The 27,709-nt window shown below is 57.4% G+C and overlaps 1 protein-coding gene across 3 annotated transcripts in view; it reads right to left on the bottom strand.

Annotated features, from left to right (window-relative positions):
- Positions 1-27,709, bottom strand: part of KSR2 (kinase suppressor of ras 2) — a 102,093-nt gene that overhangs the window by 53,238 nt on the left and 21,146 nt on the right. For all 3 annotated transcript variants that reach the window (XM_032705992.1, XM_032705994.1, XM_032705993.1), the window contains exons 4-5: positions 26,051-26,555; positions 8,056-8,237 (exon numbers count right to left, since the gene is read on the bottom strand). In XM_032705992.1, coding sequence (XP_032561883.1) covers positions 8,056-8,237; positions 26,051-26,555 — 687 coding nt within the window. The remainder of the gene's footprint in view (positions 1-8,055; positions 8,238-26,050; positions 26,556-27,709) is intronic.

The following is a 27,709-nucleotide window of genomic DNA, read 5'->3' as shown; positions in this document are numbered from 1 at the left end:
GCCATTGAGACAATCTCACCTCCCACTGCCCCAGCGCCTGCAGCCTCCCAGGGGTGGAGAGTTGGTCCCCAAAATCCCAGAGGTGACGCTCCAAAGAGTGTCACCACTCCAAACAATGTCACCACTCCACTCCCGAGCCCCATCTCTCCCTAAACGTCCCCGTCTCATCAGTAAATCACATTACACAAATGAGTTGTCATCATTCCCCCTTCCAACCCCGGTCCCCGAAGAACTAAACACCCGGGCAGGAACAGCTCCTCTCCCAGAATTAAATTACATCCTCCGCTTTATCAGCCACAATTTATTTTCCACTAAACTTTCAGCTGGCCTCAATTAAATCCTGCCAGCCCGGGGAGGGGGGAGAGGGAACGGAGGCAAAGGCGGCTGCTGAGCCTTTTAATTACTTTCTAAATGTGCTCACTGCAAAAAGGTATTAAAGTGTATCGGGGATTTTGATCTCCGAACACAAATGAGACCTGCGTGATTCGCGGCTAATTACGCTCATTAGAGGCAGCGATACACGTTGGATGGCGGCGTTTAACAATAGACCCGCTGTTTGCAGGAGGGAAAAGCAGCCGAGCGGGGCGGGAGGGCAGGGGAAGGCACCCCAGGGCCGCGGGGAACAGCCCCGAGCGTTTGGGGAGCTGCGGGGTTAATTGGCAATTCCTTCCCCTTTAACCTGTGCACTGAGATTCCCACCCGGAGGAAAAACTGCTTCTCCCTGCCGCTGTTAAATCAGGATGATAAGCAGAGGGAAGGTGAGGAATATTCTCACAGAAACCCCCCGGATTGCCACAATTAGAGGTAATTGCAATAAAACCCCTCGCGAGCACGTCTGGCTGCTGCAGGAGGGGAGGCTTGGTCGTGAGGACCCCGGCCTGGAGAAATGCCAGACCCGGGGGCAGCGGGATCAGTTGATCCTCGCAAGCTTTGGAGCGTGACAGCGGCTGCCTCTCTCCCTCTCCCTCTCCCCCTCCTCCTCCTCCCCGCACCAGCCACGCCGAGCTGCTCCCGACTATTGATGTCTCCCGACCTCCCCTGCCCGCGTGTCAGTCATTACTTAAACCTTTATCACCGGCTACCTTTCCTGCACGGCTTCAAATTCCAAGCTCTCCTCGCTCTTCCCGTCGCATAATTTGCGCACACCCCTTCCCCCCACCCCGCTCTCCTCCTCCGGGACGATATTTAACGGGCACGAGTGGAATTTCTCAGGGAAGAAGCAGCCCAGGGCGAGCCCCCATCCCTTTCCTGCCTCCCCAGCACCCGGAGGGGCTCCCAAAAGCCAAATCCCGCTCCCCGACGACACCACCCCCCCAGCACATCAGGGCGGCGCAGACCCCGGTGCCAGGCGGTGCCACCCCAAAACCACCCCAAAAATCTCCGCGGTGCCTTCGCCGCAGCGGCAAAGGTCACAGCTCCTGCACAGCTTATCCCTGAGTCAACAGCCGGAGCCTGATGGGATCAGATGTGCCGGGAGGGGAGCGGGGAAGGGGGGAAGCCGAGCGGGCAGAGGGTGACAGCCACCTCCGGCTCGGCTCTGACAGGCGACGCGGGAGCAGAGCCCTGCCAGCCGCTTCCCCGGCGGTGACAGGCAGCTGTGACAGCCACCGCCGGTCCCTGAGTGGCACCCGCACGCCTCGGAGGTGACGGGGACCGCGGCCCTCCGTGCCCCCGCTGCCACCCCGCCAGCGGCCGGGGGGGATGGTTCCCGTCACTCCCCGGCTGCCAGCTGGGATGCCGGGGCATCTCCCGCATGGAGAGGAGCAGCTGGAGCTTCCCTGCCTCGTTATTTTGGGTTGCCGCCCTCCCTGGGGGCAGAGCAGGAGGGCAGCGATGCCCTCGGCGAGCAGACACCCTCACCAAGGAGCCCAGGAGCGCCCTCCGGGGGTGGCCCCACAGCGATGGGGACCGCATTTGGTCACAATTTTCCCCCCTTCTCCATCTCCTGGCACCTTTCTGGGTGCCCAGGGAAGTGGTGTGAACAGGTTCTCCATCATGGAGACAGCCTGACAAACAAACCCTCCTCCTCCTACTACAGCAAAGGGCGTCAGGAGACGTTCCCACTGTGAATGGGATGGATGGAATCCATGGAAGTGAACTCGGAAAGCATCCTGGGCTGAATCACTGCAAGGCCAAGGAATGGTCAGGAGACTTTGCACTTGTCTGTAAATGTCCTACAGACCTGTGTCTACCCCGGGCTGCCACCAAAAGGCTCCCAGTGCCAGGCCCAGGGTGGCTGAGTCCCACAGAGAGATGATGAGGAGACACCGGGGTATCTCCTCCCAGGAAAGTTCAACATCAGAAGAGATCCAGTATCAGGACTATTTCCACCCCCATAACCCCAGGCAGAAATCACAATCCTGAGCCAAAGCACAGCATCAGAACCCTGGAAAAGTTTGGGTTGGAAGGGACCTTAAAGCTCACCCAGTGCCACTCCCACCATGGGCAGGGACACCTTCCACTAGCCCAGGTTGCTCCAAGCCCCATCCAACCTGGCCTTGGACACTTCCAGGATGGGGCAGCTTCTCCAGGCAAGCTGTGCCTGTTCCAGAGACGCTGTTCCCATGTCTCCCCACCACCCTGGTGGTGGTGGGAGGTGCTGGCAGAGGTCACTGCCTGCCTGGTCCCAACTGGGGAGCCGAGCACACCAGGGAGATGCTCTGCAGCAAAGGGTTCAAAGCCCCTCCCTGGGACACCTTGGTCCTTGCTCACGCTAGTTTTAGGGCCAAAACAGGATGGGAGAGATCCCTGAATAGCTCAGCTGGAGCAACACTCAGAGCAGCAGCTCCAGCAGCTTTCCCTGCCCGGGATATAAAATCCACGTGGGATTCAAGCCCCAAAGGGAGTCACCCATTCCCTCCATCAGTGCACGTGGCAAACACTCTGCACCAAATTTCATCTAGTGGAAGGTGCTCCTGCCCATGCAGGGGCTGGAATGAGATGGTCTTCAAGGTCCCTTCCAACCCAAACCACTCTGGGACGCTGTGGATCACAGCCAGGCCCAAACCCGGGGCTGTGGGTGGAAAGATGATCCAGTGGGACGGAACAAAACCTTGGCTGTAGCCGAGGGGATTATCCCCAGCAGGCAAAGAGGGCAGAGCTGTTCTCAGAGCGTCTCTCTGGTGAGAAAAGAGTCTCTCCCTAATCCCAGCAGCTCCTCTTTGCAGCGTGACAATCCTGTTTGTGCAGCTGGAATGTCGTGTTCAGCTGCTCCACTGCCTTGGAGCCTCGCAGTGGGATTTCCCCCCTCCCAGTTCTCAGCCTTGCAGGCTCAATTAGGCTCACCCAGGCTGGGTTCTGTGGCTCCACACAGCATTGCCGGGGTAGGAAAACCTCTGGGGCCTCGCTGCTGGCTGGAAAAGCCCCCGTGGTGAGGCAGCCAGATGTGGCCAGATGTGGGAGCTCCCAGCTGGGCTGCCAGCACACCTCTGGAGTGCTCCTGGCGTGGCCTGGCAGCAGGGGAGGTTCAGGGAGGAGGAACCACTGATGGACACTAAGAAATGTTGGGAATGAGGGTGGTTTGAGCCGGGACAGTGTTAAGGGGAATTCTCTTCCCACTCTGGGGATGGGATGGCTGCGGAGCAGGACCATGGTCTGAATGGCACCCACTGCTGCTCCTGTGCCCCACAGCACCTTCAGTGCTCTGGGGTCCTGCCTGGTCCTTCCCAGCAGAAAAGCTGCATTTAGGGCTCCTGGACTCCCACTTGGACCCACTGGACATCATCCTGATGCCCTCTCCACCAGCCACACCCACCTGAGGTGACCCTTTGGGGGCTGAGGGGGCTCCAAGAGCTCTGGTGGCATCCCAGCCCTCGCTGCTGGCTTGGCCATCCCTGGTCACCCACCCAGGCCCCCTGTGGGCACAGCCAGGCTGCTCCCCAGGGCAGGGGGTTGGCACCACAACCTGCAAATCCTTTGGCCACAGAGCCAAGAGGAAGAGCCAGGAGCAGGACTGAGGAGAAGTGACCACCAGGGACAGCACCGAGGGCACGGGATGGAGCTGATGGGCAGGGCTGGGAGCTGGGCATCACCTGAGACCACATCAAACCAGCAGGGACTGGCTCTGCAGGGACAAACAAAGGCTTGGAGGGGTCACTGCCCGTGACTCCACATCCAGGGGATGTTCCATGGCTCTTGCCTGGCTCCCAGGACATGGGAAGAGCCTTTGTGCTGCAGGAGGGTCACGGAGAGACCTCACACGCGGCTTCAGCCTGGGGACAAGGGGTGGGTTGGTCCCTCCTGGTGCACAGAAGGGCTTGGGTTGGGTTGGCTGCTCCTCTCCTGGCTTGGAAGGGCAGCAAGGAGGACATTCCCTGCTCGGCCACGTGCCCAGCTGCTCGTTTTTCCCAGCAAAATCACTCGCAGCCTTTTTTTGGCCCTTCTCTTCCACCCACTTTTGTTTTACGGGGTCCAGGGTGGGAATGTCATTGTTGGCCCATCCTGGAGGACTCCAAGCAGGTGACCAGACCTGGGGGCACGTGGTGACAGTGCTCTGGCAATGCCAGTCCCCCCCCAGGACCACCAGGTAACAGACCTGCTGGTCCTGAGCCTTTACAATAAAAAGAAGAAGATCCAACCTGATTTCTGGGTGCTTAAGCCAAGACATGGGGTGTCCTAAATCCAGTTTCAAAGTAACAACACGACTCTGGCCGTCACTTGGTCACGGGGAGTGACCAGATGCACCCAGAGAGGTCCTGGATGCAGGACAGAACATCTTCTGTCCCTCAGCCACGGGATTGGGCTCTTTCAGGGCCAAGTGAGAGTTCAAAGGCACCTCCAAAGTCTTTGCTTCCCCTTTTCTACTTCCCCTCCAAGAGCTACTAAGGGACAACTAATTCAAACCCCAAATTCCCAGGGCTCCTGGCCCCGTGGGAAGGGGACTTCACCCCCTCTGCCACTTCCTCAGGAGGGGCAGCTCCGATCCCTGCTCTGTGTGAGCAGCGACAGGACCTGAGGGAAGGGCTGGGGCTTTGTCAGGAGAGGGTTAGGTTGGATCTCAGGAAGAGGTTGGATCTCAGGAAGAGGTTGGATATTAGGAAAAGGTTGAATATCAGGAAAAGGCTGGATCTCAGGAAAAGGAAAAGGGCACTGACCAGGCTCCCCAGGGCAGTGGGCACAGCCCCAAGGCTGCCAAGAGCTCCAGGAGTGTTTGGACAACGCTCTCAGAGCTCCAGGAGTGTTTGGACAATGCTCTGAGGGATTGTTGGGGTGTCCTGAGCAGGGCCAGGAGTTGGGCTGATGAGCCCCGTGGGTCCCTTCCCGCTCGGGATATTCCATAATCCTGTGATTCCATCAGCAAGATCTGAGCTGCAGGAGAAAGAGGCTCCTTCTGCAGCTCCCTCCAGCCCTCGTGCTCTGAGCAAATCCATCCCATCGGGGTAAAGGGTGTTAAAAACACGAGGTGTGCCCCTGCCCTGCCTGGCAGAACTCCCACACGGATGCTGATCCTGTGGGATGCTGATATCTCTGGGAATAACAGCTGAGGCAGGCAGTTGGATATCTCTGGGAATAACATCTGCCTGCAGAGCTCCTGCCAGGTCCCAGAGGCCCCAAAAGGCAGAGGAAGGGGAGGAAGAGGATGGTGGGAAGGGCTTGGTGGTTCCTCAGTGATCCCAAAGAGCAGCTGAGGGGAAGGAAAGGGGAGAAGGAAGGAGGGAAGGAGAGAAGGAAAGGAAAAAGGGAGGAAGGAAGGAGAAAGGGAAGGAGGGAAGGAAAGGAGAAAGGAAAGAAGGAAGGAGGGAAGGAGGTGAGGGAAGGAGGGAGGGAGGGAGGAAGGGAGGAAGGGAAGGAGGAAGAGAGGAAAGGAAGGAGGAAGGGAGAAAGGGAGGAAGGAAGGAAGGAAGGAAGGAAGGAAAGAGGGGGAGAAAGGGAGAGGAAGAAAGGAGGGGGAAGGAAACAGGGGGAAGGAGAGGGGGAAAAGGAAAAGGAGGAATAGGAAAAGGGAGGAAGGAAGGAAGGAAGGAAAGGGAGGGGAAGGAGCTGCCCCATCCCACTGGCACCCACAACCTGCAAACTGGTGCTCAGGAGGGCCAGTGGAGCCTTCCCAGTGCTGCTTCCCACCCTGGTGAGGAGGACAGAGAGGAGGAAAAGCTGCAGGTTCCGGGGGGCTGGATGGGCAGGGAGGGGGGTCGGATGCAAAGCCCTTCCTCAGCCAAGAGCTGAGCAGGGAGAGCAGCTGGAAGAGCCCAAAACGAGCCAGAAAGGCCACACTTTGGGAAAGCAAACAAGGCAAAAGTCCAGAGAGGGAAAGGTGACAGAAAACCAGCCTGGATATGGAGCTGGAGGAAGTTTTGAGCTGGGGAGCAAGAGGCAGGGGGACCTCGCCCTCTCCTCAGAGCTCTTGGCTTGAAGTCGCTCCCAGCAGCTGCCACGTGTTCTCTGGGAGGTTTTGTTTGGAGCAGGAGCCACGTCTGGCTTGTAAAACCTTCAATCCCTGACGAATTCACTGAGGCACAGGATGGAGAGCGGGAAGTGAGGGTCAGGCTGTCTGTCCCTGAGCAGCAGCAACGCCCCGGGCGAGCTCGTGGAGCCAACCCCACCCTCTGATCCCGTCACAGCATCTCCTGGAAGAGCAGGAACCATCCCAGCAGCCTCAGGGGTGGGATCAGGGTTGGGATGGAGCTCTGTGGGGTTGGCACCGGGGCTGGCTTATCCCAAAACTCTGCCTGGGCTCCAAACCCAGTGAGCAGGAGAGGCCTGGAACGCAGCCGCCTCGCCCGGAGGTAAAACCAACAGCTGCATTTCCAAAGAAACCCTTGGAAAAGCCCCTTTTAGGTCCCGTTCCCAAGGGACAACAACCCCACCCCGTGTTGCTGTGACAGGGGAGTGCCTCTCCTTGCATCAATCAATATTCAACGTGGTTTGTGCAGGTAAAACCCACAAATAATCAAGTAAAATGTTCTTTCCAAGACTAAGTCACTGTACTGGGGCCAACGAAGGTACAGTGAACAATGAATTGCTAATGTGCAAAAACAATATCAGAAATGGAATCCAGAGGTTTTGGCATGACAAACACATCAATTCTAAGCTCACCACAGAGTTCATGTTCAGAAGGATAATCCATCTTTTTTCAAAAAAAAAGGTGTCTTAGAACCTTTCTAAGGAACAGGAAGCTTTGTCTGTATTTAGTTGCTGTTTTACTGATCCTATTACTGGTTAAAAAGAAACTGCTGGCGCAGGTTTTTCCATAAAAACAAGAGGAGCTGTTCATGCAAAGGTGTTCCCAGGAAAACAAGAGTGTCCCCTGCCAGGGCCCACCGGCCCCAAAGGCAGAGGAAGGGGAGGAAGAGGATGGTGGGAAGGGCTTGGTGGTTCCTCAGTGATCCCAAAGAGCAGCTGAGGGGAAGGAAAGGGGGGAAGGAAGAAAGGAAAGGGGAGAAGGAAGGAGGGAAAGAGGGAAGGACAGGAGGGAAGGAGAAAAGGAAGAAGGGAAGCAAAGGAGGAACAGAAGGAGGGAATGAGAAAAGGAAGGAGTGAAGGAAAGGAGAAAGGAAAGAAGGAAGGAGGGAAGGAGGTGAGGGAAGGAGGGAGGGAAAGAGGGAGGGAGGGAAGGAGGGAGGAAGGGAAGGAGGGAAAGAAAGGAGGGAAGAAAAGGAGAAAGGAAAGAAGGAAGGAGGGAAGGAAGGAAAGCGGGGGAGGGAAGGAGGGAAGGAAAGAAGGGAGGGGAGGGGGAGGAAGGAAGGAAGGGAAGGAAGGAAGGGAAGGAAGGAAGGGAAGAAAAGGAGGGAGGGAAGGAGAGAGGAAGGGAAGGAGGAAGAGAGGGTAGGAGGAAGGAAGGAAGGAAAGCAGGGGAGGGAAGGAGGTAGGAAAAGAAGGGAGGGGGGAGGGAGGGAGGAAGGAAGGAAGGAAGGAAAGTTAGGAAGAAAGGGAGAGGAAGAAAGGAGGGGGAAGAAAGGAGGGGGAAGGAAACAGGGGGAAGGAGAGGGGGAAAAGGAAAAGGAGGAAGAGGAAAAGGGGGGAAGGAAGGAATGGGAGGGGAAGGAGGGTCTCCTTGGGTCTCCTTGGCCCCAACCACCCCCCCTCAAAGTGGCAGAGGGACCCGAGGGGGACACTCACTGGCTGAGAAGGTGGCTTCGGTGTGGACGGGAGGGGTGGAGGGCAGGAAGGGCGGGTACCCCACGAAGAAGGAGCGCAGGGAGCGCTCGGCCAGGAGGGGGGAGCGCTGGGCTGGGATGTTCTCACAGCTCCCCACGCTGTTGTGGATCTTGAGGTTCAGGGGCTTGTTCTTCTTCTTCACTCTGGGGGAAAAAAAGGAGAGAAAAATGAGTTTTGGGGTGGTTTGGGTGAAGAGGATGGGCCGAGGGACCAGTGGCACCTGTAGGATGGGGGGGGTTCCTGAGCCCTGTCTCTCGTGGGATAATTAAAGCCGTTTCCCTATGAGGACTTCCAAACTCTCTCTGCCACCAGAACGGAGGGAATTCTCCCTAAGGAACACTCCAAAGCTTTTCATCTTGCAAAACCTGGCTGTAAACAGTTGGTTGGCCCAAAAGCCCATCACCCCCAGCCTCACTGACCTTATCACATCCCCTAAATCCACCTACACTTAATGCCACCTACACTTAATGCCACCTTCATTTAGTGGCACCTACATTTAGTGACACCTACACTTAATGCCACCTACATTTAGTGCCACCTACATCCCTGTTAGGGCCCAAGCAGGAGAACTGAGTCCAAGGAAGGACTGGGCTGCAGTGGGGCACGGGAGCAGCCCCAGTGGAATCCCAGGAAGCAGGACAGTGGTGTGGACAAGGCTGAGCACTGGAGATGTTCCTCAGAACATCTTGGACACCCTCCTCTCCCTCATCAGCCCAGTTTTCCACCTGCCTTGTGCTGTGACAAGGACCAGCCACCCCAGATGGGCCCAGAGGGGTCGGGATGTGGGTTCCTGGCAGCGCAGAGCCCCCCTGGCTCAGCCCCTCCCATCCCAGTGGTGTGGGGAGGAGATCCCAAAACAGCCCCTGGGAAAGGCGGCTCAGCCCCTCTGGAGATGTACAGGATTTGGAGCTGAGATCCTTGGAGCACAGTCATGGTCATCAGGGACTCCTGGAATACAATATTCCATATATAGTCCATGAAATACTCCACACATTCCCAGCTGGAGCACTGTGTCCAGCCCTGGGAACAGCACAGGGAGGACGTGGAGCTGCTGGAGAGAGTCCAGAGGAGGCCCCGGAGATGCTGCCAGGGCTGGAGCCCCTCTGCTCTGGAGCCAGGCTGGGAGAGCTGGGGGGGGTCACCTGGACAAGAGAAGGCTCCAGGGAGAGCTGAGAGCCCCTTGCAGGGCCTAAAGGGGCTCCAGGAGAGCTGGAGAGGGACTGGGGACAAGGGACGGAGGGACAGGACACAGGGAATGGCTTCCCACTGCCAGAGGGCAGGGAGAGATGGGAGATTGGGAAGGAATTGTTGGCTGGGAGGGTGGGGAGGCCCTGGCACAGGTTGCCCAGAGAAGCTGTGGCTGCCCCTGGATCCCTGGGAAGTGTCCAAGGCCAGGCTGGAACAACCTGGGCTGGCAGGAGGTGTCCCTGCCCACATCCCTGCCTTCTTTATGTCCAACAGCTCCCCTCCTGCCCATGGATCCACAGGCACCTGCTCCATCTCTCCAGCACCTTGGAGCAGAGATGCCCCAGAGCCCAGACCCTCATGCCCATCCCAGGGTGAGCCATCCTTCCCCAGAGCTCTGGCTCTGGGCTGCCAGCAGTGCCCAGGGGCATCTGGCCCTGCCAGGCCATGGGAAATGGCCACTTAAAGCAGGAGAAAATTAAACTGTCCTTTAATAAGTTAATTATTTCCTCACACAGGAAAAGCTGCTGCCGTGTTCGGGGTGGCTGGAACGGCGGCTTTGGGTGTGCTGGGCTCGGGATGGGGAGGATGATTCCCTCCAGGCTGCTCCCACTGAACATTCCTCCTGGCTTGGAACCCCTCGGGGTCCAACACATCAGCAGCCCCCCAGCTGGTGTTCATGGAATCATGGAATGGTTTGGGTTGAAAGGGACCTTAAAGATGATCTTATTCCAACCCCTGCCCTGGGCAGGGACAGCTTCCACCAGCCCAGGTCACTCCAAGCTGGCCTTGGACACTTGCAGGGATGGGGCATCATGTGGGAAATCCATTCCTCAGCACCCTGGCAGGGAGGGATTTCTTCCTCATAGCTTATCTAAACCAGCCCATGGAATCATGGAATGGTTTGGGTTGGGAGGGACTTAAAGGATGATCTTATTCCACCCCCTGCCACGGGCAGGGACACCTTCCACCAGCCCAGGTTGCTCCAAGTTTATCCAACCTGGCCTTGGACACTTCCAGGGATCCAGGGGCAGCCACAGCTTCTCTGGGCAACCTGTGCCAGGGCCTCCCCACCCTCCCAGCCAACAATTCCTTCCCAATCTCCCATCTCTCCCTGCCCTCTGGCAGTGGGAAGCCATTCCCTGTGTCCTGTCCCTCCATCCCTTGTCCCCAGTCCCTCTCCAGTTCTCCTGGAGCCCCTTTAGGCCCTGCAAGGGGCTCTCAGCTCTCCCTGGATCCTTCCCTTCTCCAGGTTTATAAACCCCCTTTATGACCCCCTGCACTCCGTGGTTCCTGCAGGACCCCCTGGCAGCTCAGCCCCTGTTCCGAGCATCCAACTCCTTCCCAACATCCCCTCCAACCCCCCCTGGTGCTCCCAAAGTCGGATCCTCCCCTCCACCACCCCCACTCAGTGACACAACCCCAACATCTCCCCCAAACCCCCGGAGCAGCTCCTGCTGCTCTTCCCAAAGCTCTTCCCGATCACTAATCTCATTTTTTTTTGTTGTTTTCCCACCCATAAATCAGTTCCAGACGGAATCTTTACTGTGGGAGCATCATTTCCTCGCCGAGCAGGGCCGGTGACAGCTCTCATTAGGAGGAAGGATGAGGGATTTTGGACAGGGAGAGATTTTTTTGTTTTCTCTCTCTCTGTTTTTTCGGAGGGAGGAAAAAAAAATAAATTAATTAATAAATCCACACAAACACCGAGAGCCAACGGGGTGAGCTGCCTGTCTCACCCTGGGCTTGACTCCTTATCCCTAAAAAACCGGGAGCAGGGAATCCTGAGAGCTGAATGAATCCCAGAGAGCAGCAGGATGAGCATCCTCACCCGTGGAAAACCCGAGGATCCTGCTACGAGCAGGGGGTTGAGGGGACTCGGGGAATTTGGGGGCTTTTGGGGGACATTAAGGTGGTTCAGGGGGAATTTGAGGGGGGATTGAAGAGGTTTTGGGGGCAATTAATGGGTTTGAGGGGGATTTGGGGGCACTCAGGTGAGGAGTTGGAGATCCCCAGGGGGGATTTGGGGAGGTTTGGGGGCACTCAGGTGGGGGGTTGGGGGTCACCAGAGGGGAGTTGGGGGGCCCAAAGCCTTTTAGGGGGGATTTTGGGGAGATTAAAGGGGTTTGGGGGGTTTTGGGGGTGAGTTAGGCAGGACTGAAGGGGATGTGGGGGGAATTAAGGGCATTTGTAAGAATTTGCTTGGGATCGTGGGGGGATTAAGGGGGTTTTGGGGTGTTCAGGGGAGGTTTGGGGGTCCCCAGAGGGGGTTTGAGAGGGATTTGGCACTAAGGGAATTTGAGGGGAGTGTCTGGGAGGGGATTAAGTGGACTGGGGGGGGGATTTGGGGAGGTTTGAGGGGGCTCTGGGGGGTTTTGGGGTCACTGATGGAGGAGCCAAGGGGCCACTCAGACGGTGGAGATCCTTCCCAGCCCCCGGGAAGGACCATTTCCCTCCAGGCACAGCCGGACATCCCCCAAAAGGAGCCTCCATCCACACCCGGGGGCACTGGGAGCGACCAGGATGAGGGGAGAGGGCAGTGGGTTTGTGCCAGATCGATTTTATTTCGGCTTTAAAGGGTTTTGAGGGGAGTAAACAGAACCACACACAGTCCATCTCTAGGCTTGAAGCCCCCACAAAACCTAAGAGACACCCCGGGGTGTCACCACAGCGTCCCCCGGGGACGGCAGGAAAAGGACAAGGGCTCCTCTCCTGCCAGGTTTGGAGCGGATCCTTAAAACATCCCAACTCTTTGGGGGTTTTTTGCCACTCTGGGAGCCTCGGGACGCCTTTCCACGGCTGTCCCAGCCCCATCCCTGCTGCAGGAGGCTGCAAAACTGTGTATTCCCGGGATTCCCCAAGCGGGATGGGGCTGGGCACAGTGTCCAGCCCCACAGATCTCTCCTAAAATCCCCAGTTCTCAGCTCTTCCCACACCAGGAGCTGCTCCTAAACCAGCTCCCCGCACCTTCCACCATTCCCAAACCCTCTGCACAGCCAAAAAATCCTCATTTTTCCCCTTTATCCCCCCCATCTCTCGGCGGGCACAGCGAACACCCCCCACCAACCCCCCCCCCAGAGCAGAACATTCCAGGGCTAATTCCTGCCACAGGACAAACCTGAACATCCCAACTGGTTGGGGTTTTTTTGGCCACTCTGGGAGCCTCGGGACGCCTTTCCACGGCTGTCCCAGCCCCATCCCTGCTGCAGGAGGCTGCAAAGCCGGGTATTCCCGGGATTCCCCGAGCGGGATGGGGCTGGGAACAGCGTCCAGCCCCACAAACCTCTCCTAAAATCCTCGGTTCTCAGCCCTTCCCGCACCAGGATCTGCTCCTAAACCAGCTCCCCGCACCTTCCACAGCCAAAAAAATCCTCGTTTTCCCCCTTTATCCCCCCCATCTCTCGGCGGGCACAGCGAACACCCCCCACCGACCCCCCCCCCCAGAGCAGAACATTCCAGGGCTAATTCCTGCCACGCTCGGGGACAAATCGGTGCCACCTGAATGCCACCTCTCCGGGCCGTCATTTCATGCGAGAATTTGCTAAACAGATGATGATGGGCTTAAAAAAAAAAAAAAAAAAAAAAAGGAAGGGAAAAAAAAAAAGCCTCAGCGAGTTTGAATCGCTTCATGCAAATCCCTTTAGGTGTCATTCCAGCCTGAATGGCTCATTCCCGGCTGTTCCCTGGGATCAGTCAAACGTTTATCACCGGCCCCCGGAAAAAAAATAGAGGGTTTCGAGAGGCGGTGAAAAAACAGGAGCAGACAGCGGGACAAAGGGCTCGTCACTCCTTTCAGCCCCGGAGAGGCTCCGCGGGCCGGGAAGGGGGTGGGAAGCGAGGATTGGCAGGGATGGAGGGCTGGGATACCCCCTGGATGCTGGGGGGTCTCCCGGCAGGAAGGTGCCTGCTGAGGACGCGCCGAGTTTTGGGTGGGATGTGCCCGGGTGGATCCCGGCTGGAAGAGCGGGATGTGCTGGGAAAGGAAAGCGCGTTCCCAGCGGGAATGGGAGGAGGGACGCGGTGGGATCTGCGCGTTGCAGGGAGGGGAAGTTCAACGGGAATGCTCCTGGTTTATCCCAAAGTGCATCCCAAAAGGGGACACTCCCCCCCACCAGCCCCCTGAACCCCACACTCCCCACCCAGCTCTTCAAAAAACACGAAAATCGGGTAAAAAACTCTTTTCTCCGCGGGTATTTGCTGTCGCTCCCGCTCTTATTGCCATTAAAAAAAAAAAATTAAAAGAGGTTTAATTCACATTAACATTCAAATTAAAGCAGGTTTAGGTTTAAAATGTAGCCAAAAAGAGGGGAGCTGACCCTGCAGCTGAGCGAGCCGGGCTATGTTTTATTCACCACACGCTCCAATTTCTCTTAAAGGAAGGGAAATGGAGTGAAAAAGGGGGGGGTAAAAATCCTCTCCTCGGTATTTGAGCTGCAAAGGATTAAAGCTCCTGCCTGGCCCGGAGCACAGGGCCCCGGCCAGGATTGAGCCCAGCAGATTTATGGCTTTTTGACTGACTTAAGTGCCCAATATTCTGGATTAAATCACAGCAAGGAGCAGGTGAAGCTTCCCCTGTGCCTCAGGAGCTCCCCCACAACCAGCAGCAGCTCCAGCCCCAGCCACCAGTGCCTGTGAGCAGGGGCAAAAAAAGGAGCAAACCCCTTCAATTTACTCTGGGAGTTTTTAAGGCAAGAATCATGGGATGGTTTGGGTTGGAAGGGACTTTAAAGATGAGCTTATTCCACCCCTCTGCCACAGGCAGGGACAGCTTCCACCAGCCCAGGCTGCTCCAAGCTGGCCTGGGACACTTGCAGGGATGGGGCATCCTGTGGGAAATCCATTCCAGCCCCTCCCCACCCTGACAGGGAGGGATTTCTTCCTAAGAGCTCATCCAAACCAGCCCATGGAATCATGGAATGGTTTGGGAGCTTAAAGATGATCTCATTCCACCCCCTGCCATGAGCAGGGACACTTCCCACCAGCCCAGGTTGCTCCAAGCCCCGTCCAACCTGTCCTTGGACACTTCCAGGGATGGGGCAGCCTCTGGGAAATCCATTCCAGGGTCTCCCCACCCTCACAGCCAACAATTCCTTCCCAGTCTCCCATCTCTCCCTGCCCTCTGGCAGTGGGAAGCCATTCCCTGTGTCCTGTCCCTCCATCCCTTGTCCCAAGTTCCTCTCCAGAAGAGCTCTCAGCTCTCCCTTCCTCTTGGCTTCCCACTCTGGCAAAATCCGACTCTTCTCTTCAGGAATTCCCAAATAAACCCCCAAACCCCCGTGGCTTCCCTGGCCAAGCAGCCTGAGCCTCCCCAAACAGGCTTTGGGGAGCTTGGACCAAAACTCCCACGGCTGGAGCCACATCCCAACTGGAAAAGCTCTTGGGATGGGAAAACCCCCTCAGTGGGTGCACCCACAGAACATTCCAGGGCTGAATGGGCATGGAAGAGTCTCCAACAAGAGGAACTGAACCTCCCCACCCTCTCTTGGTCACCTGTCACCCCTGAAACCAAGCATCCAGCTCCCATTCCCGGTGCCATCCCAATCCCAGTGTCCAGCAGGGACAGCACCGGCTGCTTTAGGGCTCAGGGCGAAGCCCTTGGGATTATTTGGATTATTTGGACCTGTCTGAGGAGCTGAAATTTCTTCATTACACCCCCCCAGTTCTGAGCAAACCCCACACAACACCGGGCTTGACATTAGAAAAACAAACAGGGACTCTCCAGCAGATGTTCCATTTATCCTCCTCCTTATCACAAGAGGCAACAAACCCTCCCTCCCTCCCTCCCCGGGCCGGAGGAAAAGCAGGTTCTTCATATCAAAGCCCTCAGCAGTTAAATATTTATCCAAGGGCCTGTCCCCACTTCCCTGGACGGCTGAATTGGAAGGTTCAAGCCTTACTGATCTATTATTCTCTTTTCCAAGCACAAAGTGGAACTTGGGGTTTTTTTTTCCTTTCCTTACAGCTGCAAATTATAAAAAGCCGGGGAAAAATTCTTTGAAGGGAGTTGGAGCCGAGCAGGTTTGGGGTTTTTTTTCCCTCCCTCCTCCCGGGGATCCAAGGAGATGGTGCTGCAGGAGGGCAGGGGATGGGGCTGGAGCAGGGAAGGAGCTGGAGGAGGTAATTGCCTCCAGGATCCTGGAGCAGGACCTGTTTCTCATTAAGGCCCTTCTGTTTTCTTGGTTTCCACCGTTACGTCCCTTGGAGGGACACAGGAGGGCAGGGGAGGGTGAGAACCACCAGCTGTGGCCAACAGAGGGTGAGGAGGTTGAGTTCCTCTTGTTGGAGACTCTTCCACACTGGTTTGGCCCTGGAATGTTCTGTGGGTGCACCCAGGGAGGGGGTTTTCCCACCCCAAGGCAGCAGGGCCTCAGCCCAGCAGAGCAGCTTTGCCACCAAACCATGGAATGGGTTGGGAGGGACCTTTAAAGGTCTGGTCTATCCCCTGCCATGGGCAGGGACACCTTCCACCAGCCCAGGTTGCTCCAAGCCCCGTCCAACCTGGCCTTGGACACTTCCAAGGATCCAGGGGCAGCCACAGCTTCTCTGGGCAACCTGTGCCAGGGCCTCCCCACCCTCACAGCCAGGAATTCCTTCCCAATCTCCCATCTCTCCCTGCCCTCTGGCAGTGGGAAGCCATTCCCTGTGTCCTGTCCCTCCATCCCTTGTCCCCAGTCCCTCTCCAGCTCTCCTGGAGCCCCTTTAGGCCCTGCAAGGGGCTCTCAGCTCTCCCTGGAGCCTTCTCTTGTCCAGGGGAACCCCCCCAGCTCTCCCAGCCTGTTCCCAGAGGAGAGGAGGGTGGGCTGAAGACCACAGAGCTCTCCATTGGCACATGGTCCCATTTCCCAGCCCCAAACACCTCCATGGCTGCAAAACCCATCCAAGAAAAGGGATGGGATCAACTCCAGCACTTTCATTGCCGTGGGAAGGGCAGCACGTGGAGCTTGGCTCAGCCAGGGCTTTACAGGGTGGGGATGAAAAGCACCCACAGACCTCTTGGGCCACAAAGAAGAGGCTGGAGGAGCTGCCTCGTGTCTTTCCTGCTGGAAGAGAGAGCTGGGAAGAGCACAGGCACATCCTCCTGGCTGTGCCAGAGCATCCACCTCCCCGTCACCACCCAGGGGCACTGCCCACAGCTCTGCCCTCCCCGTGCCCTCTGCTGCCACAGGGACAGCCTGCAGGCAGCAGGAGAGCTCTGCCCCCTCTCCCCCCCCTCCCCCAGGGGTGTTAATCCTCATCTAAATTCCCCATCACAGAGGCTCAACTTCTCCTTAAAGGACACGGCACAAAGTTCCTCCTCCTGGGAGCACGTGGAAAGCTCCCCGAGCCTCTGGATGGAACACCAGGGCAGGAATCACCATGGATGACTGTCCTGGTTAGAACAGCTGGGACCAGTTCATCACTGGGTGGGAGTAACCCAAAGCTGTGTATTCTAGAGCCTTCCATGCCATTGTCCAGAGACTGTTATCAATGAACCATTTACACCCTCTGCCCAGAGCAGCCCTGACCCCTCAGGCTGTAAACTGGGTGTTCAGAGGCCTGTGAGATCAGAGAATCACAGAATCAGCTGGGTTGGAAGGGACCTCTGAGATCATCCAGTCCAACCCTTGATCCAACCCCGCCGTGGTTCCCAGCCCATGGCACTGATGCCACATCCAGTCTGTCCTTAAACACCTCCAGGGACGGAGAATCCACCACTTCCCTGGGCAACCCATTCCAATGGCTGAGCACCCTCTCTGGAAAGAAATTCTTTCTAATATCCAACCTAAACCTCCCCTGGTACAGCTGAAGACCCAGCCCTCTTGTCTTGCTGATGGTTGCCTGGGAAAAGAGACCAACCCCCCCCTGGCTCCCCCCTCCTGTCAGGGAGTTGTAGAGAGTGAGGAGGTCTCCCCTGAGCCTCCTCTTCTCCAGGCTGAACAGCCCCAGCTCCCTCAGCCTCTCCTCACAGCACTTGTGCTCCAGTCCCTTCCCCAGCCTCGTTGCCTTTCTCTGGACCTGCTCCAGCCCCTCAATATCCTTCCTGAACTGAGGGCCCAGAACTGGACACAGGTAAGAGGATGCTCCTGTCCTCACACCCAGTGTGGAACTCCCCACCCTGAGGGAGGCACTGGGCATTCCTGCCTGAACCTGAGGATAGATAATCTTGGAATCTTGGGACTTTTTTAACCACTAGTGGGAAACAGAGAAGGACTGTGACCACCACTCTCGACTGGACTGAGACCACCACTCTCAACCAGGCTGAGACCAACACTCGTGACCAGACTGCACCACCACTCTTGACCAGCAGGTTTTTTCCCTCCCCTTTTCCTTTGGACTCAGGGGGCCCAACAAACACCACTCTGTTCATGCCCCAGGGTGCTGGGTTATACATTTGGGGTTTGTGGGTTAAAACCAACTGTTTGTCTGTATAATCGTACTTATTGTGTTATTTTATTAAATTGTTATTCTGATTTATAATCTCTCTTTTGAGCTGGGTTCATTTCCCCTGCTGGTTTACCTTTAAACCAGCACAATGACACCCCTGAGGGGAACCTCAGCCCGGAGCAGCGGGAAAATCAGGAAAATCACAGCCCAGAGCCAGTTTGTTGGGGAGGCTGCCCATCCCTGCCCATCCCTGCCCATCCCTGCCCATCCCTGCCCATCCCTGCCCATCCCTGCCAGGGCCCGGCGTGCAATCTGTGCCTCGGGAGAGCCAGAGACATTGAGGAGCTGCTCGAGGCTCCCAGCCCTGACTCACCCGGATTAATCACCGAGTGGATTTGGAAGTGCAGGGGGGGGGGGATGCTGCTCGTTTTGCTCTCCAAATTCCCTCCCCTCAGAGCAGGGCCAGCTGGGGATCTTCAGTACAGGATGAGCAACAGGGTGCTGGAATTGTGGAATTCTTTAGGTTGGAAAATACCTCCAAGGTCACCGAGTCCAACTATCCCCAGCTCTGCCAAGGCCACCACTGACCCATGTCCCCAAGTGCCACATCCACGTGGATTTTAAATCCCTCCAGGGATGGGGACTCCTGCTGCTCCAGCCCCTTCCCAGCTCCGTTCCCTTCCCTGCACACGCTCCAGACCCCACTGGCACAGCCCATCCCTGGGGATGGCACCACAGGTCCATGGTGCCAGCTCAGGGGATCACTGCCAGCACAGGGGTGACTCTGGGGCAGCAGCAAGGTGGGGCTCGGGGGGGGGGAATTCACTTTTGGCTCAGCTTGGGGGGTCAGTGACCCCCCATTTCTCAGTGTAACCCTCCTACTGTCCCTTTCCCGAGGGTTCCCCTCCTGGTCCCAAGCTGGGGGATGGTTGTGGGCTGGTTTAGCCGTGGCCCCTGCTGGGAGCCCGTAGGTGGAGCCCAGTGCTGCCAGATCCCCCTGATTTGGGGACCCCAGAGCCCTCTGCCTGTCTCCTGTCCCCACTGGAGGGGCTTTTCCAGAGGGTGGGAGGCTGGAGAGGGAGCCCAGCTGGGTTTCCAGCTGGAAACCTGTGCAGGTTCTGACCCTCGGGGCCAGCAGGGGACAGGGCTGGTGGAGAGGAGGGGGTTGTGCTTTCAGTGAGGAACATCTCGGGGGGACCAGCAGCGTCCCCACGTCCCCCCTGCTCGGCACAGCGTGTCCCAGAGGGGGCTCCCAGCTCCTGCCCTGGAGGGGCCTTGGCCAAAGCCCCTTCCAGGCTTCCAAGGTGGGCAGGGCTGAGCCCAACCTGATGGGCACCCCTGGAGTGCTGTCTCTCTTGTCTGAGGGGCTCAGAGCTGCCCCCAGGGCTGGAGGTGCCCCAGCAGTGCCAGCACAGGGACGGGCCCTGCCCTGGGGCTGTGACACAGCAGGGCTGGCACAGCCCAGGGGTCATTGCCCTCCTGCCCCCCTGGGAGGACACAGCACATGGATCATCCACACATGTTCACAGTGTCCTGCTGCATCCACCTGCTCTGCAAACATCCACCTCCTGCTCCTCCCCGACGCCAAGAGCCCCACCTGCCTTCCCAAAGCTGGGAATCGTCAGAAATACACCCAGGAACAGGAGCTGTCTCCGTCCTTCCCAATGCCACCCATGCAGAACATCAGGTAATCGATGCACCCGCGGGCTGGAATTGGAACACGGGCAAATGGCCTCGTTCTAAATGAGCAGCAGAACAAATGACCTGTCACTCAGTGCCATTTGAGACCAGCTTAGGGGATTAACAGTTTAACCACGAGCTGCTGGGGGGGGTGGGGGGGTGAGAAGACCCCTGCTCCCAGTTTTTGGGGTCTGTGATTCACCTGCCTTCAGATAAGGGATGGAGGGACAGGGCACAGGGAATGGCTTCCAACTGGATGGGATACTGGGAATGAGTTCCTGGCTGTGAGGGTGGGGAGGCCCTGGCCCAGGTTGCCCAGAGAAGTTGTGGCTGCCCCTGGATCCCTGGAAGTGTCCAAGGCCAGGTTGGACGGGGCTTGGATCAACCTGGGCTGGTGGGAGGTGTCTGCCCAGGGCAGGGAGTGGAATGAGATCATCTTTAAGCTCCCAAACAATTCCATGATTCCATGGGCTGGTTTAGATGAGCTATTAGGAAGAAATTCGTCCCTGTCAGGTTGGGGAGGGGCTGGAATGGATTTCCCACAGGATGCCCCATCCCTGCAAGTGTCCCAGGCCAGCTTGGAGCAGCCTGGGCTGGTGGAAGCTGTCCCTGCCCAGGGCAGAGGGGTGGAATAAGCTCATCTTTAAAGTCCCTTCCAACCCAAACCATCCCATGATTCTTGCCTTAAAAACTCCCAGAGTAAATTGAAGGGGTTTGCTCCTTTTTTTGCCCCTGCTCACAGGCACTGGTGGCTGGGACTGGAGCTGCTGCTGGTTGTGGGTGAGCTCCTGAGGCACAGGGGAAGCTTCACCTGCTCCTTGCTGTGATTTAATCCAGAATATTGGGCACTTAAATCAGTCAAAAAGCCATAAATCTGTTGGGCTCAATCCTGCCCTAAACGGTCCCAGGAGGATGCAAGACTTCACTGCCCCAGGGAATGTCCTGTTCCAAGGGGGTTCTCCATGGGATGGAGGAAAACACCCACAAGGACACAGAGGGTCGAGCTGGGAGTCGGCTCAGAGTTGGAAACAGCACAAGGAAAAAGGAAAAGAAGAAAACGGGGCTCAGATCCTATCACCTGATCACATGTGAACTCCCCACCTGACCTCACCCATCCAGGACTTCCTGGTGTGGAAAACCCACCCCAAAGAACAACCCCGGCACCAAAGGGGCTGAAGGGAAGGAAAACAACCACAGGAAGGCTCTGGATTGACGGGATTTTCCACCAGAACACCTGGGATGTGACTGCAACAACACAGGGCAAGGAGATTTCACGGAAAACTTCTCCAAAATCCGGCTGCCTGGAGCCAGAGGAGCCTCCTCCCGGCCCAAACCCGGCCTGGGGGCACCACAACAACAGCCTGTGCTCTGCAGCAGCTGCTCCGTGTTCCCTGGGGCCAGGTCAGCGCTTCCTGCAGGGCTCAGCCTGCTGGAATTCCCCGGGGATTCGCCCCCAGCCGCCCTCCCAGCTGCTCGGCACGGGCTGTTCCCTGGAGGCCACCGAGTTCAGGGGTTGGGCCACACACCGGCCTGGACACGGGAGCACGGCTGGGGAGCGGAGGGGGGGTTGGGATCAGCTCCCCCTCACACCGGGCAGGGGACAAGGACGGGGCAGGGGACAAGGATGGGGCAGGGGATGGGTCTAGTGAGGGGGCCAAGGGTGAAGGAGGGGTCTAAGGATGGGCCTAAAGATGAAGGAGGGGTCTAAGGACAGGTCTAAAGGTGAAGGATGGGTCTAAGGACTAAGGATGTGTCAGGGGACAAAGGATGGGGCAGGGGACAAAGGATGGGGCAGGGGACAAGGATGGGGCAGGGGATGGGTCTAGTGAGGGGTCCAAGGACAAAGGATGGGTCTAAGGATGGGCCTAAAGATGAAGGGTGGGTTTAAGTACAAGTCTAAAGGTGAAGGGTGGGTCTAAGGACTAAGGATGTGTCAGAGAACAAAGGATGGGTCAGGGGACAGAGGATGGGTCAGGAGATCAAAAATGGGTAAGGGGATGGGTCTGGTGAAGGGTCCAAGGATGAAGGAAGGGTCTAAGGATGGGTCTAAAGATGAAGGATGGGTCTAAAGACAGGTCTAAAGATGAAGGGTGGGTCTAAGGACAAAGGACAGGTCAGCAGAACAAAGGATGGGTCAGGAGATGAAAGATGGGTCAGGGGATGGGTCTAGTGAGGGGTCCAAGGATGAAGGAGGGGTCTAAGGACAGGTCTAAAGGTGAAGGATGGGTCAGGGGACAAAGGACAGGTCAGGGCACGGGTCTAAGGATGGGTCTGAAGATGAAGGAGGGGTCTAAGGATGGGCCAAAGGAAGAAGGAAGGGTCAAAGGATGCAGGATGGGTTAGAGGACGAAGGATGGGTCTAGTGAGGGGTCCAAGGATGAGTCCAAGGACAGGTCTAAAGATGAAGGATGGTCTAAGAATGCATCTAAGCACAAAAGAGAGGTCTAAGTATGGATCCAAGGACAAAGGATGGGTCCAAGGAGGGGTCTAAAGGTAAAGGATGTTTCTAAGGGTGGGTCTAAGTACAAAGGTTGGTTTAAGTCCAGGTCCAAGGACAAAGGATGTGTCCAAGGACAGGTCTAAAGGTGAAGACCACCCAACCAGCTCTTTGGGCAGGACACCCCAGGGCAGATCTTGCCTTCCAAGGGTTAACACCCCTCACCCTGAACCAGCTGGGCTTCAGTTCCCCACCTCTGCATTTTTAGGCCCCAGTTTGTTCCTTCCCGGTGAACAATCATTAACCAGCCCTGCAAGATTTCAATGGCCCGTGCAATCCAGGAGCTATTAAACGGGCATTATATATTATCTCAGCCACTCCAAATGGTTTGTTTCCCTTCCAGGAGGACCACTCAGGAGAATGTTTATGGATGGTGGATTTATGGAAGTCGGGGGATCTTTTCTTTTTTTTTTTTCCAGGAGGAAACGTTCCGTTCCTCCCAGTTAAACGGTCGCCAGCTGGAGGCTCCCGGGCAGGAAAACGGGAGGCTGAGAGCTCCAAAAAACACTTAACCCCTGCTTCAGAAAGGTCTGGGTGCACAAAAAATGATGGATTAAAGGCTGGAAATAAAGTCCAGGACACAACACTCCAGGAAGTTTAAGAGTCAAGTGGTACGTGGGGACCTCGCTCCGGAGAGGAACCAGTGGCTGCTGCTGTCACAAATATAGGGGGGTGTTTTCCTTTTCTGGTGGAAAAATCCGGGAGAGAAGCCTCAGAGCACCCTGAGAGCTTCCCTCCATCAATCTTGACCCACAGCTCATAGGGAGAGACCTTCCTGCCCTTGCCAGGGGTTCCCCAGCCCTGCTGAGCCCACTCGGCCCCACCCGGGGATGGGGGATGGCTGGGGAGGAGAGAAAGGGGTTTGGGACACGGGACTGGAGGGACAGGACACAGGGAATGGCTTCCCACTGCCAGAGGGCAGGCATAGATGGGAGATTGGGAAGGAATTCCTGGCTGTGAGGGCAGTGAGGCCCTGGCACAGGTTTCCCAGAGAAGCTGTGGCTGCCCCTGGATCCCTGGGAGTGTCCAAGGCCAGGTTGGATAAACTTGGAGCAACCTGGGCTGGTGGGAGGTGTCCCTGTGGGCTGGAACTAAATGATCTTTAGGGTCCCTTCCCACCCAAACCAGGCTGTGATTCCACAGAGCAGCCTGAGGGGCACCAACCCATGGGTCCTACCAGAGAATGGTCAGCAGAGAGGCAGGAGGGGGGGAAATCCAGACCTCAGATCACCACAGGAGATCCCACCCAGCACTTGGGATCCCTGATAGCGTCCTCAGACTATCAGCTCTCAGGTCCAGGACCTCCTTCTACGCTGGAACACAGGGAACAGAAAGCCCCAGTGCAAAGCAAGCCAAGAGCCTGGTGGCAGAGCTGAAACCAGAAGGGGTTGATCAGAGAAATCATCTTTCCAGGGATGAGCTCCATTCCGTGTTTGAGGTCTGGAGGAACCCAGAGAGCACAGAGGACTCGGGCACCACCGAAGGGTGTCAATAAAAAACCCCCACCCTACAACTGCACGGTTGGAAAACAAGAACTAGCCGAGAACAGCCCCCAAAAAGCCACTTTTTCCCTCTGTTCCAGACGTCTGATCCACCACATCCAGGTCAATAAACAACTCCGACTCGAACTGGAGAAAAGAAGAAGCTGCCTCTTTAACGCACTAATTACGATCCCGAAGCACTAATGGGATTAGAAAGCAGGATTTAGTGGTTGTCTCCTGGAAAATCATTAAGTGCCATCAGAGCAAATGAAGCTCCCCGGTTCTCCCGGCAGCTTTCGGGAAGCCGGGTCCTTCCGCAGCGCCACGGTGGCCCCTGGCGGGGTGTGAGCACAGCAGAGCCCAATTAACATCGGCTCCTGCCTCTGTTAATTCACTAATCGGGAGCTCGGGTTGCCCGGCACCACCGGGAAGGGAGCACTGGAGACTCCGGGAAAACTGGAGAGAGTCAGGCAGGGATCAAAGGAGTCACGGAGTGGTTCGGGTTGGGAGGGAGCTTAAGGATGATCTTATTCCATCCCCTGCCATGGGCAGGGACAGCTTCCACCAGCCCAGGTTGCTCCAAGCTGGCCTTGGACACTTGCAGGGATGGGGCATCCCGTGGGAAATCCATTCCAGCCCCTCCCCACCCCGACAGGGAGGGATTTCTTCCTAAGAGCTCATCTAAACCAGCCCATGGAATCATGGAATGGTTGGGGTTGGAAGGGAGCCTTAAGATCTCATTCCACTCCCTGCCCTGGGCAGACACCTTCCACTAGCCCAGGTTGTCCCAACTTTATCCAACCTGGCCTTGGACACTTCCAGGGATCCAAGGGCAGCCACAGCTTCTCTGGGCAACCTGTGCCAAGGAAGGTGGAGAGCGATGAAGGACAAGGGGCATCGCTGTGTTCGTGCAACCCTGTGTGGGGTTCCCATCTCCACGCCCTTCCCTGCTCCTTCCCCTTGCAGGATGTTGAGGAATCCCGTCCCCACTGGGGGATGACGAGTTTCCTGGTCCAAACCTGCCCCAGCCCCGTGTCAGGGTGACCTGGAGCATGTGGTGCCCACCCACCTGGGGGATCAATCAGCCTGGGGGGACCAGAGGGAAGCTTTGTCCTCAGCAAGGACTGCTCTGGCCAAGGGGAGAGCATGGACTGGGAGCTGAAATGGAAATATAACAGGAGAGGAGAAGGGGAAGGGGAAGGGGAAGGAGAGGAGGAGAAGAGAAGAAGGAGAAGGAGAAGGAGAAGGAGAAGGAGAAGGAGAAGGAGAAGGAGAAGGAGAAGGAGAAGAAGGAGAAGGAGAAGGAGAAGGAGAAGGAGAAGGAGAAGGAGAAGGAGAAGGAGAAGGAGAAGGAGAAGGAGAAGGAGAAGGAGAAGGAGAAGGAGAAGAAGGAGAAGGAGAAGGAGAAGGAGAAGGAGAAGGAGAAGGAGAAGGAGAAGGAGAAGGAGAAGGAGAAGGAGAAGGAGAAGGAGAAGGAGAAGGAGAAGGAGAAGGAGAAGGAGAAGGAGAAGGGCAGCTCAGTGAGGGTTCCCTCCTGCAGCCGTGGTGATGCTCTCGGAAGGACCAAAGCAAACATGACTTTGCAGTGCCTGAGCACAGAGGAGGGGGGCAGGGTGGCCTTACAGGAGGAATTTTCCAGCTGAAATAGTTTAATTTCCAGAAGCTAAAAGCATTTAGAGACCAAAACCTCCCAGCCCAGGGGAGAAGGAGGGTGACCACCCTCGCTCCGTGCAACGACCACAACCCAACAGCCGCCACAGCCCCGGGGGAGAACGAGTGACACCACGATGCTGAGGCCACCAGACACATCTGCCACCCCAAACCCAAGGGGGGCTCAGGGCCTGGCAGTTGGAGCAGCTCAGGAAGACAGAGGGGTTTGACTCCTCACGTGTCCCAGCTGGAGCATCGTGGCTGGGCAGGAGGGTCTGAGCTGCTGTGCCAGGGTGACCAGGCTGCCCCCACATCCCTGCCCGGGATCCTGGCACAGCCTTTTTATCCTCAAGGACCCCAGATTTAGGGACAACAGGGCAGTTTGTCCCGGGGCTCCTGTTTCAGGAGGGGAGCAGCCACTCCATCCTCAGGGGGAGCAGATGATGCCCCAAGGCGGCCACTGGTCCTCTTTGTCCCCCCTCCACAGGGGCAGCAGGAGGAGTTTCTGAGCACGGACATCAAAAGGGGTGGAAGGAGATAGAGAGGGAAAGTGTTGGCACCGGGGAATCCTTTCCCTGCACAGCAGCAGCCTCTGCCGGCACCGGAGCCGCAGAGCAGGAGCAGTGGGAATGCGGGCAGAGCCTCCTCCAAACACCACCAGGGACGGAAAACACACCGGGAGGTGCCCGGGATGCAACCTGTCATCCCCGTAAGGCTTTCCATGTCCCTGTATCCACACTTCAGCTGGAAGATGATCCTTCCCCCCTCGCTCTGGCACGTGCTCGCACCCCAGCGCCGCTCGTCCGGCCGCAAAAATCCCCCCGTCCAGCCCGCCCGTCCCACATTCCGGCATTCCAGCAGCCCCGGTGCCCCTCAGGATGCTCCCCGTCCACCCCACGCTCCCAAAACGATGGAGCAAAGCGCACACACCCACACACACACACACACACACCCCATCTCTGCCGACCGCCGGAACCCACAACAGAGCTCAAAGCGAGACGCCGCGCTCCGACATTTCGGGATAAAAGCACTTTCCCCAAGGAGCCGGGACGGGATTCACCCCCGCGACACCCCCCGGCGCCCCGTGGCACCCGCTTACTTGGGGGTGTGCGCCTCGTCCACGCGGTGGCCCAGCTGGAACTCGTGGGACTTGCTGCGGTGCAGGGCGGTGAAGCCGGGGATGAGGTGGATGAGCTTCCTCGAGGAGGGCGGGGGAGTCCCGGGGGGCTTCAGTTTGTTCCTGCGGCGCACGGGGGGCGTCCCCGGCGGGGTCATGGTGGTGACGATGTTGGGGGTGCGCGGGGGGGTGTGGGCGGCGTGGCGCTGCCGGGGGGACGGCGGCAGCGAGCGGTGGCCGGACTCGAGCGGGGGGCAGAGCCCCGGGTGGGTCTCCACGGTCAGGCGGTCCACGTGGGTGTAGAGGGGCGCGTGGGGGGAGCCCCCGTGGCAGTGGTGCTGCCCGCACCTGGGCGGGACCTTGGGGCTCTGCGAGAGGTGCGTCCGTGCCCACTGCCCCTGCTCCGCCGGGCACCCCGGGCTGTTCTCCTTGCCCGGCTCCGTCGTGGGCCACTGGATGGTCCAGTCCTGCTTGGAGAGGCTCCCGCCTGCGACAGAGCACAGAGACACGGCCGTGTGGGGCGGGAGGAGAGGCACGTCCCCAACTCACCCCTGGATGTGTTTGAGGTGTCCCATCCCCGGATGGTTCGAGATGTCCCATCCCTGGATGTGTTTGAGATGTCCCATCCCTGGATGTGTTTGGGAGATCCCATCCGTGGAACTGTTTGAGACATCCCACACTTCCAAGATGTCCCATCCCTGGGTGTGTTTGGGATGCCCTGCCCCTGGATGTGTTCAAGACATCCCATCCTTGGATGTGTCTGGGATGTCCCATCCCCCGGAATTCTTTGAGATGTCCCATCCCTGGATGTGTTTGAGGTGTCCCATCCCTGGATGTGCTTGAGATGTCCCATCCCTGGATGTGTTTGGGACATCCCATCCATGGAACTGTTTGAGACATCCCACTCCTGGAAGTGTTCAAGACATCTCATCCCTGGATGTGTTCAGGATATCCCATCCCCAGATGTGTTTGGGACATCCCATTCCTGGAAGTGCCCAAGGCAATCCCCTGGAATTTTTTGGGATGTCCCATCCCCTGGATGTGTTCAAGACATCCCATCCCTGGATGGTTTGAGGTGTCCCATCCTCTGCATGTGTTCAGGATGTCCCATCCCTGGATGTGTTTGGGATGCCCCATCCCTGGATGGTTCGAGATGCCCCATCCCTGGATGTGTTTGAGATGTCCCATCCCCTAGATGTGTTTGAGGTGTCCCATCCCCGGATGTGTTTGAGGTGTCCCACCCCTGGATGTGTTTGAGGTGTCCCATCCCTGGATGGTTCGAGATGTCCCATCCCTGGATGTGTTTGAGGTGTCCCACCCCTGGTTCTGTTTGAGGTGTCCCATCCCTGGATGGTTCAAGATGTCCCATCCGTGGATGTGTTTGAGATGTCCCATCCCTGGATGTGTTCAGGATGTCCCATCCCTGGAACTGTTCAAGACACCCCCTCCCTGGATGTGTTGGGGACATCCCATCCCTGGCAGTGTCCAAGGCCAGTCTGGATGGGCCTTGGAGCAACCCAGGCTCATGGAAGGTGTCCCTGCCCGTGGCAGGGGGTGGAAGAAGATCGTCTTTAAGGTCCCAAACCATTCCATGATTCCACCCTGGCACCACAGCCCAGCAAGAAGCTTTTCCATGTTGCA

The sequence above is a fragment of the Chiroxiphia lanceolata genome, chromosome 18, assembly GCF_009829145.1.
Source record: "Chiroxiphia lanceolata isolate bChiLan1 chromosome 18, bChiLan1.pri, whole genome shotgun sequence".
NCBI classification, from domain to species: Eukaryota; Metazoa; Chordata; class Aves; order Passeriformes; family Pipridae; genus Chiroxiphia; species Chiroxiphia lanceolata.
Note: the sequence above shows the minus strand (reverse complement) of the source record. Positions and strands in the feature narration are given on the sequence as shown.